The 18616-nt window shown below is 57.9% G+C and overlaps 1 protein-coding gene across 1 annotated transcript; it reads left to right on the top strand.

Moving 5' to 3' along the window:
* The first annotated feature begins 1062 nt into the window (after positions 1-1062).
* CERS1 (ceramide synthase 1) lies at positions 1063-18573 on the top strand. Its single transcript, XM_059160584.1, has 7 exons — positions 1063-1340; positions 3724-3883; positions 7467-7647; positions 9692-9853; positions 10271-10418; positions 10637-10746; positions 18375-18573. Exons 1-7 carry the CDS (start codon positions 1092-1094, stop codon positions 18415-18417), a joined length of 1053 nt encoding a protein of 350 aa, XP_059016567.1. The 5' UTR covers positions 1063-1091; the 3' UTR covers positions 18418-18573.
* Positions 18574-18616: the final 43 nt, after the last annotated feature.

Below are 18616 nucleotides of genomic sequence, written 5' to 3'. Positions count from 1 at the left end.
ACTAGGGGAGCCCAGGGCCACAGGAGGCTGTGCAGGTGCAGAGAAGTGGAGGAATTCGTGAACTTTTGAAGTAGGGCCAACACTGTGTTGCCGGACTGGATGAAGGTTGAGGGGGAAGAGGAGAGAGGATGCCTCCTCCATCCTCTTGGCTGTTTTCCTCCATGTACCTGAAAGTTAGGTCAAGACTCCTGCGGGGCCCATACTGATTTTTACTCTGCATCTTAAAGGCTTTGGGATGAGGACCTTGTTGGGAGGGGAGGAGGAACACAGGAATGTGGGAGTCCTGGGGGGCTGTCTGTGAGGGAAGGTGATATTCCCAACAGGTGACTGGTGTCCTCGGTCATGGCAGTTGAGGGCTTCAGGCACAGGGCCTGGTTGCTGTTTAGTAGAGTATCACCAGGGGTGGTCCCAATGGAGCCAGGGGTCTTGATCCAGCCTCTAAGTCCCATCGGGTGGGTGTCCACTCCCTCTGCCTCTCCGCAGGCCTGTGTTAACCTGCTGCCGGGGAGGGAGGCCTCCCAGGTCCTTAGGGTCACGGAGAGCAGCAGGTGGTCCTGAGGGCAGGGAGAGGTGGAGGGCCAGAGACTGAGTTACCGCTGGAGGGCACTGCCTGTTGGTGCTCACCGTGTCCCAGAGCGGTGGCGTGGGGGAGCCCCGGGTGGGCAAGGGAGTGGGGACGGGGGCTGTGGACACGGTGTCCAGGCCAGGCGTGCACCTGGCAGACCCCCTCCCCCGCCGCTCCGCGCCTTGGTTTTCTCCTGGAAAATGGGCAGGAACGCGGGCCCGTCTCCAGGACACGTCGCGACAGCGCCGCGTCTTAATCGCCCGTGCTCGCCGCTACTGCCTCCAGGAGACCAAGCGCCCACGCGCCCTCAGGGTCTCAGACGTCGCACCCAGGCCCCAAGTCCCCGCCGCCCGCGCCCCCACAGGGGCGGAGCTTGTGCCGGCTCCGCCCCTCCCCGTCCCCAGCTCAGGCCGGCGCGCCCCCGGCCCAGCCGCGGCGCGTGACGCGGGGCGCGCGGCTCCGGCGGCCACCGCAGGCGGGCGCAAGCGGCGGCGGCGGCGGCGGCGGCGGCCAGCGAGCGAGAGGCATGGCGGCGGCGGGGACAGCGGCGGGGCCGGCGGGGCCCGAGCCCATGCCGAGCTACGCGCAGCTGGTGCAGCGCAGCTGGGGCAGCGCGCTGGCGGCGGCGCGGGGCTGCGCGGACTGCGGCTGGGGGCTGGCGCGCCGCGGCCTGGCCGAGCACGCGCACCTGGCGCCGCCCGAGCTGCTGCTGCTGGCGCTCGGCGCGCTCGGCTGGACGGCGCTGCGCTCCGCGGCCACCGCGCGCCTCTTTCGGGTCAGTGCCGCCGGGGGCCGGGCAGCGGGGTCGCGGGCTGGGGGGCCGGGTTGTTATGTGGGGCGTGGGACGCGGACCCCGGGCCCTCGCGGACCCCTTTCTGCCTCTCCAGGCGGGGTCACTGGAACGCGGGGGGCCTCGGGCTGGAGCTTTCGGGCTGAGGGCGGTGGGGGTGGGGTGGATGCGGGGGTGTGGCCGAGCTGGAGGAGGGCCGGAACGTGGGGACCCCTGCACGGATGGGGCTTTCGAGATGTGGGGGAACCGGGGCCGACTTACGCCGGGCGGTGCGGGACAAGGGGGCCCCGGCCGGTGGGAGGGCCCGGGCCGCCGCGCGCTCTTTCGGGCAGGGCCGAACCGAGGGCGGAGGAGCGGAGGACGCGGGGCGGGGTGGTCTCGGGGTACAGAAGCCGCCGGCGCCTTGCGCCTTGGGGCCATGCGGGGCGCGTCCGGAACCGGAGCGGGGCACGAGGTCCACGCGGCCGCAGAGCGGACTTGTCCGCTGCTCCCGGGAAGAGGCAGGAGCTACCCGGTTGCTGTCTCGCGCATGTCTGGAGTCAGCGCCACCCTCCGACCTGGGGAGGCAGAGGCCTGGACTCCCCGGCCACGCCGGTGGTCGCAATCTTAGGAGGTGGTGCGGTCCGGGTCTTCAGAGCTGGACCCAGCTGCCTTTAAGGAGCTGCGTCCGAATTGCCCAGTTTCTAGCAAGTCTGGGGAGGCTACGGCCCCAACTGGAGTGACCCTGTGGGTGACATTGGCGCCTGGCCTCCCTCCCATCCTTAGGGAGGCGTCGCTGCTATGGTAGCTGGTGGGAAGGCGTTTGGGCCCCTAGCTTGGCTGCGACTCCCTCCTGGACTGACTGGGGTCACCCCGCCCCAATCTGGCTGGAGGTGGCAGGGGCTGCGGGGACAGAGAGCCCGGCGCCAACAAAGGGGCCTTTCTCTGCTGGCTGGGAAGAGGCTAGCCCTTGTTAAGTCAAGGATAGGGTGTTGTCCGGCGCCACTGTCCCCACCATCATCCCCATCAACCGCATGGGGAGGGGACCCCGGCCACCACCCTTCTTCAGGTAGGAGGAGGCAGGCACGAGGGCCCCTGCACAGGTCAGCCTTCGTTCCCACCTGGCGTTGTTGGTCCCCTTGCTTTCCCAGTTTCCAGCTGGTAAGTGGGAGGTCCAGGAGGTTGAGGGTCAGAGCCTCTAGGAGGGGGATGTGGTCGCTCTGGGACAACCAGAGTGGAGTGGGCTCTCCCCCTGAGGAGGAGGCTTCACAATGAGGGTGTGGGAGACAGCAACAGCGCGTGCACCCTCCCTTTTGGAGTCCCCACAGCTGTGGCCAGTCCCGCCAGTCCGGGTGGGGCAGAGCAGTTCGAGGCTCGCCCTTCCCAAGAAAGGGGTGGAGGGGCTGCCCTTTCCTCCAAAGCTCATCTTCTTGGCAGCCGCCTGGTTGCCAGGGGTGACTGGAACCGGCTCTGCCTGTCTCCATGGCAACTGTTGGTGCTCCGGCCCCCTCGAGCCTCTCCTCCGGGGAAGGGGGCGGGGAAGGGGGCGGGCTTGACCCAGCAGCTCTGGAGCCCCGCCCCTAGGGAGCGGGAGGCGGGGCGGGGGGCGGGGGGCTCCTGGACTCGGTGTGTGGGGGGGGAGTTGCGCCCCTCAGACTCCTCCATACCTCACTGCTGCATGACCTTTCTTCCTTCCAGGCCTCCCTGGTTGTCCTTAGGTGGCTCAGTTCATGTCCCCTGTCTCATTGTACATCCTTTCCCTGCCTGCCCTCTCTTTCTCTGCCCCATTCTCTCCTCTTTTGCCCCCCCACATTCTCATGCTCTCCCCCAACTACCCACCCCATCTTCCCCAACCTCTTTCGTTCTCTAGCCTACCCCCAGATTCTCCCTCCGAGGTACCCCTTCCCTCAGGTTTCTCTCCCATGGGAGTCCCTTGAGGTTCCATCCTCCCCACTTTCTCCCAGATGCCCCCATACTCACCTCCATGCTCTCTTCACAGCTTCACCCCTACAGGCCCCTCCATATCTTCTCTTTAATCTCCCCTCCTCCCTGGCGTAGCTCCAGCTCCCTCTGGGACCCCCAGGTCCCCCAGCTCCCCTGGGCTGGCCCCATTGGTCTTCCTTGCACCATACTCACGTGTCCCCCTTCTCCCCGCCACAGCCTTCCCTACGTTTCCTCAGTCCCCCCCACTCCCCTCCCCACACTGTGTCGGACAGCTGGGCACTAAGTTTAGCCTTTGGCTGGCACATGTGGGCTCTGGTTACGCTCCCGGCCCTCCCCAACACTACCCAGCCTGGAGAGCCCCTGAGCCTGGCTTTCTCCGCCCTGGAGGTATGGTCCCCGGCCCTTGGCCCCCAGCACTGATGGCCACCCACCTTCTCACCCGTAGCCCCTGGCCAAGCGGTGTCGCCTCCAGCCTAGAGATGCCGCCAAGATGCCTGAGAGCGCCTGGAAGTTTCTCTTCTATCTGGGCGCCTGGAGCTACAGCGCCTACCTGCTCTTCGGCACCGACTACCCCTTCTTTCACGACCCACCCTCTGTCTTCTACGGTAGGGGCCCTGCCAGACAGAGCAGGGTGGGGGAAGGTTCTCCACATGGGGGAGCTGGACACTCATCATATGTCTCATGCTGGATGTCTGCCTTAAGACAATCCCCGCCTCCGCAAGGTAGCTCAAAGACAAGGGTGCCTGAAAGGCTCCAGGGACAGGAAAGGGTCCTGTTTAGGACCTGGTACTGTTAGGGCTCAGGGAGGTGTCCTGAATGAGGTGACCCCTTGTATGGACCCAGGTGGGCATTCCAGGTGTCTGGAACCATGTGTGCAAAGGCCCTGGGACCAGCACGAGCTTGGTGTGTGAGGATGAGAGGAGGATAGGAGGAGTTTGAATTTCATTCTAAATGGGATGGGTTTGTGGCTCATAAAAAGCTTCCTCTGGCTGCCATGTGGAGGCAGGAGAGTCTTGGATAAGGAAGAAAGTGGCCCAGTGGGGAGGTGAGGGACTACTGTGGCTTGGACCGGCTTGGTGAAGAGATAAAGATGACGAGAAATGGCCGCATCCATCAATTGGATTAGGTGTGGGGGTGGTCAAGGCCTGAGCTTGGTGGGATAGGCAGGAAGGTGACTGCATTGTCCTTTATCACCGTCAGGCAGGCCGTTCTAGAAAACCCGATCTGTGATGGGGGCGTCCAGATTTCTCTATTCCTATGTTGACCACGTGGATGTGTTTCCTGCCATGGGACGTAAACAGTTTCTGAAGCCGCCTGGTGGCACCAAGCCCCACGCCCCCATCTGAGGGCTTGGCACACAACTTTGGTGTTTCAGTATCCCAGTGGCGAGCACCGCATTTGCTGGGCACCTGTCTGTCTCAGTGGGACTGCATCACCCACATGGCCACTCGCCCACATGTATTGCCCTTGTTATAAATCCCTGGAGGCAGGTTTTAGCTGTCATTCAATTTCCCTTTGTGTGAATGAACCATTGTGGGTCCTTGTCAGTTTCAGGCATGGCGTTGCCTCTGGCTTTTTCTTTTAAATTATGCAGTGATAACATGCTTGCAAGTGAGCTGCTGCTTTGCATGTGCACTTACTGTGTACCAGGCACCATGCAGACACAGCTTTGAGTGCTCCAAAGAAAGCCCCCCACGTTGATGGCTTGTGGTGACAGTGAAGTACGAAATCTGTTAACAGCTGATGAGAAAATTCCAGGCAAGGCCCGGGAATATTCTAGAGATGAGGATGGCCCCACCAAAAGTGACCTTTCCGTGGGGGACCTGGAGGAGCCCGAAGCAGAGAGGATATGCAAAGGCCACTATGGGACAGGCCCACTCCTGGCAGATGCTCAGAGGCAGAGAGCAGCCCCCCAGGACGGGGTGTTTCCCGGAGGACTGTGAGGTAGGGGGGCAGATACTGACAGGCCCAGTTGAATAGGATGCTGAGGGCGCAAGCGGGCGCTGCCCAGGACGGGGCCCAGAATGGGAGAGAAGTGGTTGGTTTGAGAAATGTTTTGAAGGCAGGCTGGGGTTCCATGGCCGATGAGTGCAGGGAGGCGCAGACAGAGTCTAGATGGGGGATCCCCTGGGGGCTGCACTCTCCCTACCCCGCCCCACATCCGGGGCTCGAGGCTGGAAGGGAGCGCTGGCCCAGTGGTAAAAGTCTTGCCACTGCGATGGGTGGAAAATTCGGTGTCCTGTTTCCACAGCAGGCTGGCTCTGTACGCTGAGGCGCCTCTGTGTCCCTTCCTTCTCGAGGGGGACAGAAGTGCACGGCAGGTGTGTGTATGTAGGAGCCTCCCCCGGCCGCGGCCAGTCCCACAGAGCTCAGAGGGAGGGCCCTCCCGGAAGTGTGCATTTTGTTGTCAAACTTGGAGGAGCCCCTGGACCTGATAAAGTGGTAGGAGGAGAGCTAGAGCTAATCCATTGGTCGGGGGGGGGGGGTAGCATTTTTTAAAATTAGGTGAAATATACATGCCGTAAAGTCAACCATAATTTGCCAGTCGTCAGTTCTGCCTGCTTGTCTGAGGTCCTTGGAGTAGGCAGCTGCGTGGATCTGGGAGACAGGTCTGGGGTGCACCCAGGTAGCTGGTGTTTCATGGGCGCAGAGGTTCGAGTGTGCACCTTGAGGAGTGTTCTGGAGATCGCCGTGCCACGGTGCAAGCACAGTGGTGCCGCCAAACGTAAACATGGCTGGGGGTCAGCGTATCATAGTTTTTAACTATTCGCCATGTTCAAGTGGACGGTTCAGGGGCACGTAGCCCATTCCCCGTGTTGTGCCTCCATCCTCCCAGAAGGAGACCCTGTCTCCCTCCCCCTGGCCACCACGGATCTGCTTTCTGTCTCTGGATTTGCCAGTTCTGGACATTTCCTAGACATGGGATCAGGCAGCATGTGACCTTTTGTGTCTGGCTTCTCTCACTCAGCATCTGGTTTTTGAGGCTCATAGTGGGAGTCAGTGCCTCGCCACTTTGCACCGCCGGGCAGCCTTCCATTGTGTGGGGGCCCGCGTTCTGCTCACCCAACTCACGCATTGGCGGGCGCTTGGGTTGCTGCCACCATTTGGTGGCGGCCAGCAGTGCTGCTGTGCACGCATGTGTGCAAGGAGCCCTGGCTTCAGCTCCCTCGGGCACCTCGCTAGGAGTGGACTTGCCAGAGCTTGGGGCTTGTGTGTTCATGGCGGCCACAGGGAAGGTGGACAGTCGGGGACAGGCTCTGGAAGGCTGGCAGGGCAGGGGGAGCTGGGCCCGAGCTGAGCAGGAGACAGTGGTGTCGGGAACAGGGGCAGGGTGGCGAGGGCAGGGGAAGCAAGCAGAGGCCTGGACCCACATGGGGTCAAGGCATGAGGTCAAGGCACAGATGAAGAACTGTTGCTGAGATGAGGCACTGGTGGGCGGGGGGCGTGGTTTAGGGCATGGCCAGCCTCCAGGGGGCTCCCAGTCTCTGAGGCTGGAGGTGGGAGGCCCCAGAGGGAGCCCAGGGTGGCTGTTTTTGGGGAGTGGCCAGGGAAGTCTGGGTGGATGTAGCCAGAGTCCTCTTGGTAATGGTCCTGAGACAGGAAATGGGGAGAGCTGGAAGTCAGGGTCACCAGAAGGGGGTGAAGCCTGAGTAGGTGGGCACAGGTGCCAGGAGAAGCCAGGGGCAGGAGCAGCGGCGGTGGGGGCGGGGGAGCAGCCACACCCCACGAGGTGGGCCAGCCCATCCCAAACGGCACTGGCCGGGGAAACCAAGCCAGAGTTGGAAATCCTGCAAAGGACAGATTTCAGGGGTAGGAGCACCTTTTCCTATAAATCTAGAACCATTCCCCCCAAAAGAACACTCATTTGTTAAAAAATCATGGGTAGAGGGGCGCCTGGGTTAAAGCCTCTGTCTTTGGCTCAGGTCATGATCTCAAGGTCCTGGGATCGAGGCCCACATCAGGCTCTCTGCTCAGCGGGGAGCCTGCTCTCTCCTCTCTCTCTGCCTGCCTCTCTGCCTACTTGTGATCTCTGTCTGTCAAATAAATAAATAAAATCTTTAAAAAAAAAATCAGGGGTAGAGACTGGGAGCAGAAAAGCAGTAGCCAGGGCGCCTGCGGAAGGGGGTGGCACACCCCAGCCGGAGGGGGTCCTGGAGGCCCCTAACCACATACGCCTGCTCTCCCCAGACTGGACGCCAGGCATGGCGGTGCCCCGGGACATCGCAGCTGCCTACCTGCTGCAAGGAAGCTTTTACGGTCACTCCATCTATGCCACACTGTACATGGACGCCTGGCGCAAGGACTCGGTGGTCATGCTTATCCACCACGTGGTCACCCTGGTCCTCATCGTCTCCTCCTATGCTTTCCGGTGAGTCCGGCAGCGGGCAGGAGGGCAAAGGGCCCAGCATGAGCAGAGAGGGGAGGCTGGTGGGGGCCAGTGGGTATCCACAGGGCTAGGTTCTGGAAAGAGACTGCTAGAGGGATGGTGCAGGGGGTGGGGTATCAGGTGCAGGAAACCCCCAGCCCGTTCGTACACTGCCCATCTCCCTCCGGCCCCTCCAACCTGTGGCAACCTCGGGCGGGACACTTAGAAGTGTTTCCTGGGGGGCGCCTGGGTGGCTCAGTGGGTTAAAGCCTCTGCTTTTGGCTCAGGTCATGATCCCAGGGTCCTGGGATCGAGCCCCGAATCGGGCTCTCTGCTCTGCAGGGAGCCTGCTTCCTCCTCTCTCTCTACCTGTCTCTCTGCCTACTTGTGATTTCTGTCTGTCAAATGAATAAATAAAATCTTAAAAACAAAACAAAAACAAAAACGAAGTGTTTCCTGGGCCGCCCGCTGTGCCTGGCTGCTGCGGGGGGTGTGGCTAGGAGCACAGCAGACCCACCTTGGCATTCTGGAGCCCGCTGCAGCCACCACGTGTGGTCCCTGAGGGCCTCCGGCACAGCCCATCTGCACCTCAACCTGTCCTACATGTAAGATCTCCCCTTTGTTTCAAAGGCAGTGGAGAGTGAATCTCTCTTGCCAATCCTTTCATTGTATCAGTTGCACGTGAAGATGACAATGTTCCGGACTTATTGAGTTAGTTAGAATGTAGCATTAGGATTAATTGTACCTCTTCTTTACGTCTTGTTTTAAATGAGGCTAATAGGGGCCTGGATGGCTCGGTGGCTTAAAGCCTCTGCTTTCGGCTTGGGTAGTAGTCTCAGGGTCCTGGAATCGAGCCCCACATCAGGCGCTCCACTCGGCGGGGAGCCTGCTTCCCCCTCTATTTCTGCCTACCTCTCTGTCTACTTGTGATCTCTGTCAAATAAATAAATAAAATCTTTAAAAAAAATGTGGCTGATAGGGAATCTGAAATAACATTCATGGCTCATGTGCTGTCCCTTTTAGACGGGCTGCCCCATGAGTCTGGTGCGGCAGCTGCTGACCACCCATGCCCATGTCAGCTGGAATTAAACTGAAATAAAGTTGCATACTTCATTCTGTAGCCACACTAGCTACATGGCAGCTGCTCAGTGGACCCATGTGGCTGCTGGCTCTCATACAGGATAATGCAGGTTTAGAACATTCCTATCATTCTAGAAAGTTCTATGAGATAGCATTGCTCTAGAGTAGAATCAGGTGATAAAACCCAAACAAACAAACAGATAAGAAGAGAACTAACAGTTTGTTTGAAGGTGATAACTATGGGGGAAAATCGGAAGATGAAGACCTGGGGGTGGTGAGGTGTGGGTGGTTGGGTGACAGGTGAGCAAAGTCTGAAAGGTGAAGAAAGACTCCATGAACACTGGGAGGTGCGTGTTAGGTGTTGGGATCAGCATGTGCAAAGGGTCTGTGGCACATGAGCTGTCGGAAGGGTGGAGTGAGAGAGATGCCCAGCCATGTCCAGGCTGAATTCAGGTCCAGTGGCCCAAGCAGCTGTCAGGTGGAATGCTGAGGTGGGACTGGGGGGACGGCCTTCAGGCTTCTTTAGAGCCTGCTGGGGACTCAGTCTTCCCTAGACAGGTCTCCAGATTGCAGCAATGTTCAGGTTAAATGAACAGATCTAGGAGGGTCAGCGTGGCAATGATGTTGGAGGTGAGGGACAAACTTGCGGAGGATCTGGATGCAAAATGGCCCTGGCCACCAAGGGTCAGGGGTCACAGAGGCGAGATGGGGCAGACAAGGAGCCTCCAGGGAGGCTCCTGGGTCACCTGGGGACAGTGAAGCAGGGAGGATGAGGGTGCGGGTGGGGCCATCAAGGGGCAGGCACAGCTTGGGTGCTGCCCCTGATCTGGCCCTGTGGGGAAATGGGCAGGTCACGTGGTCACAGCTTTGAACGGCCCTCCAGGAGGCTTGGGGTGCAGACTCGGTGCAGGGTAACGGTCCCCGTGTGACCTACCCTCTCTCCTCTCCTATCCCACCTCCTCCCCAGGTACCACAACGTGGGCATCCTCGTGCTCTTCCTGCATGACATTAGTGACGTGCAGCTGGAATTCACCAAGCTTAATGTCTACTTCAAGTCCCGGGGAGGCTCCCACCACCGGCTCCACGCCCTGGCGGCTGACCTGGGCTGCCTCAGCTTCAGCCTCAGCTGGTGAGGGGGCTGGTGAGAAGGAGTGGGACCAAGCAGGAAGTGGGTGGGGCCTGGTGAAGTGGGCAGGGTAGGAGGTGGGGCTGGTGAGAAGGGGCGGAGCATTCAGGGAGGGAGGAAGGGCTTGAGGGAATGGGTGGGGCCAGGCAGGAAGCGGGTGGGGCCTGATGAAGTGGGCAGGGCCTGGCAGACAGGCTAGCAAGAGGTGGGGCAGAAGGCAGGCAGAAAGCAGGATTAGGCGGGAAAGGATAGAGCTGGGATGGAGACAGATGGGCAGGGGTGAGCAAGGAGGGGACAGAGGGACTGGGATGGGTGAGGCTATGCAGGGACAGATGGATGAGTCCAGATGGAATAGCATAGGGCCTGGGTGGGGCAAGCCACCCCCCCAACAGCTTCCCCAAGCCCCCCTCCCCTCTGCAGGTTCTGGTTCCGCCTCTACTGGTTCCCGCTCAAGGTTCTGTACGCCACGTGCCACAGCAGCCTGCGCTCGGTGCCTGACATCCCCTTTTACTTCTTCTTCAATGCACTCCTTCTGTTGCTCACTCTCATGAACCTCTACTGGTTCCTGGTGAGTTGGCAGCCCACAGCTCCTTGCCCACCCAGCAGGCAGTCCCCAGGCAGTAGTCTAGGCGCAGGCCCTTCTCAGTCACGCCCAGGAGGGGCATATTTGGTCCCCAGGACAGCACATGCAAAGGGCCAGTGGCAGAAGCACAAGGCCGGCCATTGGGAGGGTAGCAGAGGGAGGGAAGTGCCTTTTTCTCACCCGTGCTCCCTCCCCCCACCCAGTACATCGTGGCCTTTGCTGCCAAGGTGCTGACGGGCCAGGTACGTGAACTGAAGGACGTGCGGGAATACGACGCGGCAGAGGCCCAGAGCCCCAAGCCCAGCAAAGCTGAGTGAGTGTGGAGGGGCTGCCGCCCCGGTTCATTCCTTTAGCCACGTCTGTCCGGCCGCGTGTGCTCTGGGGGCCTGCCCTGGAGACGAGGCAGTGAATGATGCCACCATGGACGCTGCCCCCGGAGCCTACGTCCCACAGAGACTGCAATAAAGGCATGGAAGCTTAGCGACAGTTAGACGCCATCAGGCCAGACAGGAAGTGGGTAGAGTAGCCTGGGGCTGGGGCAGGTTGGCAGGAGCAGAGAATTGGGGTGTTGGTGGTAGGAGCATGAGGGCCAGACTGGGTCGCTGGCCCAGTGGGTGAGCAGCTGTGATCCAGGCCACAGAGGAGCCTCTAAGCAGGTGGCAGTGGAGGTGGGGAGGAAGGGGGGCTATTGTGGCCCGGAGACCCCATGCTCGGTCCATGCTGACGCTCCTTGGCCTTGAGGTCCGGCGGGGCAGCCCGCTGGTGAGTCAGGCAGGAGAGGGGGCTTGGGACTCAGACCCAGTCGGGCCCAGGCGGGAGTCCTAGGGAAGGAGGGGAAACAGGCCTCATTGAGCATCACAGAGGTAGGACCCCCAGGACTCGCCAGCCCTGGGGTGTAAGCCAGATAGTGTCCAATGCTCTCAGCCTAGAGGGGGCGCCAGGAGTGACTGGAGACAGGTTTGGGTGACCAGCAGAGTCTAGGGAGTATGACACCCAGAGGGAAAACGGGGAGCGAGACGCAGCAAGGTAGGGGGGCTGCTTACCGCTCACAACGTACTGAGTCAGTCGACCCTGTGATTTGACCTCTGGGGGTGCTCATCAGTGACCATCTGGGAGAGGGGATTTCAAGGAAGCAGGTGGGTCAGAATGGGCCAGGAGGAGGATGAGAGAAGCAGAGATCTTAAAAATCTTATTGGGATACATAAGAAGGGGAGGAGAGAACTGGGGGTTCCAGAGTGGAGAGCTCTGTGGCCAATTCACATATATGAAAGCACTTTGCATCCCCCAAGCGTGGCACTACAGGTGGGGGGTGCTAAGGCCAAGAAGCCAGCGCCCAAGCCAGAGAGGGACCAGACAGGCGAGCAGGGATCACAGACACGAGAGGGCTGGGCAACAGGTGAGGTCTCCCCAGGGGGCTGATGTGCAGGGCCCTGTCAGCCCAGGTGACTGATCACCATGAGGCCATCTCTGTCATCGGGGCATGTGGGCACAGGGGCGGTAGCCAGAATGGGCGTGGTCAGATCCCAACTCTGCTGTAGAACCCACCAGACTTGTTTCAGGTGAAAGAGAAATAAAAGAAACAAGGACAATCCACGGCTTCCTGCTCGAGCTGCCATTTCCCGAGATGGAAGTTGGGGCTGAGCTGGGGGAGGGCTGTGTGCACCGGGCTGAGAGGGGGGAAGGGGGAGGGCTGTGTGCACATGCCAGGAGTGGGGAGGGGCAATCAGGCATCTAGTCTGGGGGCTGTTCGATTGTCCGATGTCCAGTGAGTGTGAGTTGAGAATTCCACGAAGACATTGGTGAGGTGTCACCAAGGGGTCTGACCAGCCCTCAGAAGTTTCCAGAAAGAGCAACGGCTAAAGCAGTGGGTGGGAGAAGGGGGCACCTGCTTGTCCCAAACTGAACACTGGAAAGATATCTCTGTTGGAGACCCGTGAACTCCCGGTGGAGATGTCCAGACCAACCAGTCCCGCCGGGTGCGGCTCCCTAATCTCTCTGCCCTGAGAAGGCACGTCCAGAACGTGGGGTGGGGGCTGGCGCAGGGGGACTGGCACCTAGCCAGCATGTCCAGTAGGGTGACAGCGTGAACTCTGCCCAGAAAGGACAGGGCAGACCAAGGAATGCACTGCCGTGGTCCCCCCAACCCCAGCAGTCACCTGCAGAACTCAGTTCCCTGAGGCTGGCCAGGGTTCGCACAGTCAGGTGTAACGTGTAACGTGGGGTAAGAAGCAAGGAGAGTGTGGAGCGTGTTGCCGGAGTGGTCAGGACCGCCCCCCCAGACCTTCAGGTCATGGAAAGCAAGGCCACTGAGGCACGTCCCCAGTCGGAGGAGACGAGGACACAGTGACTAAATGCGGCATGGGCTGGCAGGCCAAAACAAAAGGATGTCCGCAGAAAAACTCGTGAAATCAAATAAGGTCTACGTTTCGTTCATAGCTGGCCTCAGTGCCCTAGTTGTGACGGATACACGGTGGAGGTGTGAGACGGTGACATTCAGGGAAACCAGGCGAGGGCTACCCCATGGCTACCCGGCCTGCCTTCACGACATCTCTGCCCACTGATGATTACCCTAGAATAAACGTTTTATTAAAAAAACAAACAAAAGCACGAAAGACTGTCAGAGATGACATCAGGTGTCATAGAGCGTTGCCGGTTCTGTCCTAACAAAGTACCAGGAGTTGGAGGGGGCCTTAGAACACCAGAAATGTGTCTCTCACAGTTCTGGAGACTGGAAGTCTAACATTGTCAGCGGGGCCGTGCGCGCTCTGACGTCTCCAGCAGAGAGCACGTCCTCGTCTCTTCCAGCGTCCAGGGGCCCCAAGTGTCCCTTAGCTTCTGGCCGTGACGCTCCAGTGCCCATTCTGTCTTTACATGACCTTCTCTCAGAGCTCTTCTCTCTTACAAGGACCCTTGTCTTCTGATTTTGGGCCCGCCCTAAGTCCAGTCTGATCCCAGCCCATATTCCTACACTTAATCACATCTGCAGAGAGCCTTTTTTCCTCATCAAGTCACCTGCCCAGGTTCCAGAGATGAGGATGTGGATAGACCATTTTGGGGACCGCCCTTCAACCCACTGCGGATGTTAAGGCTCATACAATTAGATGCTGCTAGAGAGAGAATCAGGAAGTTGAAAGCTGCAAAGTGACCCAGATTGCAGTGGCCGTAGTGGAAGCGATGACGGCTGGAATTGTGAGAATAACCCGGCCTCACCGAGTTCTGATAGGAAGCGGAGACAACACAAGAAGATGCAGGGCTGAGAATTTTCCAACGTAAAAGACACAAATCAGAAAGAGGATGAATAAGAAGGCATCTGTGCCCCAAACATGTCGCAGCAAGAAGTGCAAAACAGCCACAGGAAAGGGGCTACGTGACAATGACACAGCAGCAAGGGACACTGGTCAAGTGTGGAGGGAACTATCCTGTCCAGTGTCAAAAAGAAGGAACCAGCAACTGGGAATCTCATACACAATTTTGAAAACATTTACCTGAGGGCTCCTGGCTGTCTCTGTAAGTGGAACACAGGCCTCTTGAGCTTAGGGTCCTATGTTCAAGCCCCATGTTGGGTGTAGACAAAATCTTTAAAAATAAACAAACAAGGGCGCCTGGGTGGCTCAGTGGGTTAAGCTGCTGCCTTCGGCTCAGGTCATGATCTCAGGGTCCTGGGATTGAGTCCCGCATCAGGCTCTCTGCTCGGCAGGGAGCCTGCTTCCTCCTCTCTCTCTCTGCCTGCCTCTCTGCCTACTTGTAATCTCTCTCTGTCAAATAAATAAATAAAATCTTTAAAAAAATTAAAAAATAAACAAAAACAATGAAGAGACAGGACACCCACAGGAACAAAAACTAGGAAAGTTTACCGCCCGCAGATCTCATTGGGTATGTTTCAGAACACAGGAAAGCTATCCCAAGAGGGAGACCAGCAGGAGAAATGACACATGTCTGGGTAAAAAAAATTTAAATGCCTGATTGGAGCTTTTAAAAAATGAGAACTGAAGTAGTAAATGCTGAAATGGGATTGGGGCCTTTGCCCTTTGCAAGTGGGCGGGGATTACCTTTAGGCTATATTAAGGACTTCCGGGAATGCTAGTAGGGTGTAGAGAGGAACTCAGGACAGGCACCCCCCCAAAAGAATAAATAAATAAATGCAAAAAGGGAAGGTTAGTAAACGTAGGATAAGAAATGCACAACGAAGAGGGTAGACTCTCGAACATTACACAACCAAACAAGGAGACATGGAATAATCGTGACAGTACAGGACTGGTTTTTTTCTTTTTTAAGATTTTATTTATTCACTTGACAGAGATCACACGTAGGCAGAGAGGCAGGCAGAGAGAGCGGAGGAAGCAGGCTCCCTGCCGAGCAGAGAGCCCGATGTGGGACTTGATCCCAGGACCTTGAGATCATGACCTGAGCCAAAGGCAGAGGCTTAACCCACTGAGCCACCCAGGCTCCCCAAATTGTTTTTTGTTTTTTTTTTAAGATTTTTTAATTTATTTGTTAGAGAGAGATACAGAGCGCAAGCACAGGCAGACAGAGTGGCAGGCTAGAGGCAGAGGGAGAAGCAGGCTCCCTGCCGAGCAAGGAGCCCGATGTGGGACTCGATCCCAGGATGCTGGGATCATGACCTGAGCCGAAGGCAGCCGCTTAACCAACTGAGCCAGCCAGGCGTCCCCCAAATTGGGTTTTTATTTATTTTGTTTTAAAGAAATTTTTATTTATTTATTTATTTATTTATTTATTTAGAGAGCATGCAAGGGGGAGGGGCAGAGGGAGAGAAACTCATGTAGACTCTCTGCTGTGGACCGCCCCCCCCCCCCACACACGGGGCTCAATCCCACAACCCTGAGATCATGACCTGAGCCAAAACCAAGAGTCAGATGCTCAACCCACTGAGCCACCAGGCACCCCACAAGATTTTTTTTTTTTTTTTTAATTCACCTCTCCACTGGTTAAAAGACTTCAAGTCCAGGGTATGTGAACATTGCAAGTAAAAGGACAGGACAAGAAATTCAGATGCAATCCTTGATCTGGAACATTCCATGGGATACAGTCCTAAATCTCTGCGTGACAGGACCACGGGAGGTAGTCCTCACTCGTCATTGAGCAGCTCAGAAGCAGGGCGAACAGACGTTCCTTTCGAGCACAGGCTGTCTCAGACTTGACCACACCCAGCCACAGAAGACATCTCCCGGACCTAAAACCAGGATCCTGCAGGCTGCGAGGACGAAAATTCAACAAAGTTTGAGAACAGTAAGGAGATGACAATGGAGAGCGCAGTGGAGTAACTCAGGACCTGGCCAGTGAGTAGAACTGCCCCCTTCCTTGGGGCACCCAGCTCCATTCATTCCAGCTGCTTCTTTCTTCTCACTCCCTCTGCCTCCCAGAGCGCCTGCTCCTCTGGCTGACCACCCTCAGGGACCATCACCACCCCCCACGCCCCCCACCTCCGCCATCAGCCCTCTGGAGGGGGCCCTGTGCCCAGCTCCTGACCCAGGTACTGACCCAGCTCCTTGGTCTGAAGTCCACACTGTCGCCTCAGGGGCTGCTGGTCTCCACAGCCATCAAGGGCTGTCACCTGGCTCTGCCCTGCGGCCCCCACCACTTCCCCGTGGCCTCCCGCTCCTGCAGTCCCTTCATTTAATTCACCTGACTTCCAGGGTGCTCCCCTAGCTCTCGGTGCTCCTCTACTCGCCATTCTCTATCTCCTGGTCTGCTTGACGTTCCCAGCATCTGTGGAACTATCTGGAATCAGCCCCCCCCTTCCCTCCCCAAACCACCCGTCCGGAACACTGGCCCATTGCAGTGGAGAGAAATCATGCCAAACCACTGGCAGTAGCCAGTGCCATGACCAGTCCCCTCACTCCCTGTCCTCCTTAGCTCTGAGGAAATAGCCAGAGTCCTCCCAAGATGCTGCCTGCCTTCATCTCCATCTGGTCTCCGCCCTTGTTCTGATTCTCTTGCCCCCACAATGGTGCGATGAAACCAAAAAGCGCAAATCTGACATCATAGAGAAGCCACACACACCCCCACCCCGCGCCAAATGCTAACACGAACACTGGTTTTGAGCAGGGAGAGGTGCTTGGAAGCTTGTACAGGAAAATAAACCAGCATCATCGGGAAAGTTCTGATAGAATGTCACATGGTGTGGTGCAGATCCTTGAATGTATTAAACCTACTATGAAAGTATAGGAACGAAAACAGTGCGGAACAGAGCTGAGTCCATGAATAGAAATAGGCTCCAGTCCTAAATATCAGTGGGAGGGAAGAGCCGTCAGAATAACCATCTGGAGAAAAGCGCAGACTCGTGTATCTCGAATCAGCCTGAGGCAGGAGCAGAAGCTGCGAAATGAAACCAGAGCTGTAAAGGGAGATTGTGGCATCTAGCGATGGAACTAGGAGACGAGCCCCCACCTCTGCTCCATCTGGAGAACCAGCAAGCAGAAACAGACAACACAGGACAGACCTGAGCGCTTATCTCTAGGGGCTTATCTCGAACCTCACAGATCAACGGCTCCTGCCAGGGGCAGCAGCAAGAGAAAGGGCAGCAAGGCCCCGGGAAAGTGGGCAGAGGACGGGATGCATGCTCCCAGGAAGGGACACCCAGTGGCTCCAGACCAAGGGAAGAATGAATTAAAGTGACTGGGGTCATCTAGTTTCTTATACGGAAGGGTCTCCGAGTTAGAGTGCTCTTCGGGATGAGGGGATGCAGGGGACGGTAACAACCTCGTGTGCTAGGATCAGTGTGAGATACCAGCGAGATGTGTGTGAAATGCTACACACAGCCAGGAAGCCCAGGTTGATTTCCAGGAGCGGTCCAGGCAAACTGTGAGTTCTCTGTGCTTTCTGATGTCTAGATCGTGAGAATATAGTACCAGCTCAGAAAACTTAATACATATGTACGTCATAAGCCGGACCGTAGAACCCACTTCTGCAAAGGCATGAGGGGCTCCCCGAAGTGGGAACAGCAGTAGCCAGTGCCATGACCAGTAAGCCGCAGCAAGATGCTGTTTCAGCATCAGCAGATGCTGACAAAGGCACCAAGGAGCAGGGGCGGAAACCCTCGTTGAATCTGGTAAGGTGGTCCTGGGCAGACCCCGAGTTGGAACCCAGACCTGCCACTAATTCAGGTAGGGAAAATGGATTTGATGGAGAACAGTGGTGCGCACAGCAGCAATCTCAGTGTCGACTTTTTGGAACATTGGGGTGAAGAAGACTTTTTTTTTTTTTTTTTTTTTTTTTAATTTGAGAGGGATGGGGGAGGGAGAAGCAGACTCCCTGCTGAGCAGGGAGCCCAACGTGGGACTCCATCCCAGGACCCTCAGATCATGACCTGCGCGGAAGGCAGACGCTTAACCGACTGGGCTACCCAGGCGCCCCCAGAGGACATCTTTATAGTTTGAAATATGCAAGCTATATGTGATTTAAAAATTAGGGGCCTTTCTCTGGTGGACACTTACCATATTGATTGAGTTTTTTTTTTAAACGCTGCATAATCTTTTCAGAACGTGGAAGGAAAGTAGGGGCTGTGGCAGATGTAGACAGAGGCCAGTGGATGGAGAATCATAGGGGCTGTGAAGACTTGCTTTTGTCCTACTCTGGGTGGAGTGTCAGGGAGCTCTGGCCAATTTTGCCCACTCTCTGAAAGGGGCTGAGTATAAAGTGTAGGGTTTATCCAGACCCAAGTGGTGGGGTTAAATCGGGGCAAAAGCCATCCGGCGGGCGGCGGTGGGTAGCTCAGGAGGGAGGAGAGAGGAGGGTTTAATTGGGAGGATCTGGGACGCCCTGGCCACTAGGCGGAAGGGGCCGTGTGGGCAGGGAGGAGGGACCCCGGTGGGCTGCAGCCTGGCCGGAAGAAGGGATGTGGAGGGCGATGCAGGCGAGACAGGGCAATATGCGGGGACATGGGTCCCGGGGCTAACCTGGGCCCGGTTCTGGCCCCCCCAGGAAGCCGCTGAGGAACGGCCTGGTGAAAGACAAGCGCTTCTGAATTCCTTGATCACCGTCCCTCCCCTTAGGACCCAGCCCCGCCCGACGACGCTCCACAGGGACCGACCACGCCCCTCCCCGGGACTCTGGCTGGGTCCAGCTCCGCCCCACCTGGGCCCTGGCCACTCCGGGTCACCTCCCTCTGGACCCCTGCCCCTCATCCCCCGAGGCCCCGCCCCCGGGGTCTATCCCCGTCCGGC

This window comes from Mustela lutreola, chromosome 2 (genome assembly GCF_030435805.1).
Source record: "Mustela lutreola isolate mMusLut2 chromosome 2, mMusLut2.pri, whole genome shotgun sequence".
Taxonomy (NCBI): Eukaryota; Metazoa; Chordata; class Mammalia; order Carnivora; family Mustelidae; genus Mustela; species Mustela lutreola.
The sequence above is the reverse complement of the archived record's forward strand: the minus strand, read 5'-3'. Positions and strand labels throughout refer to the sequence as shown.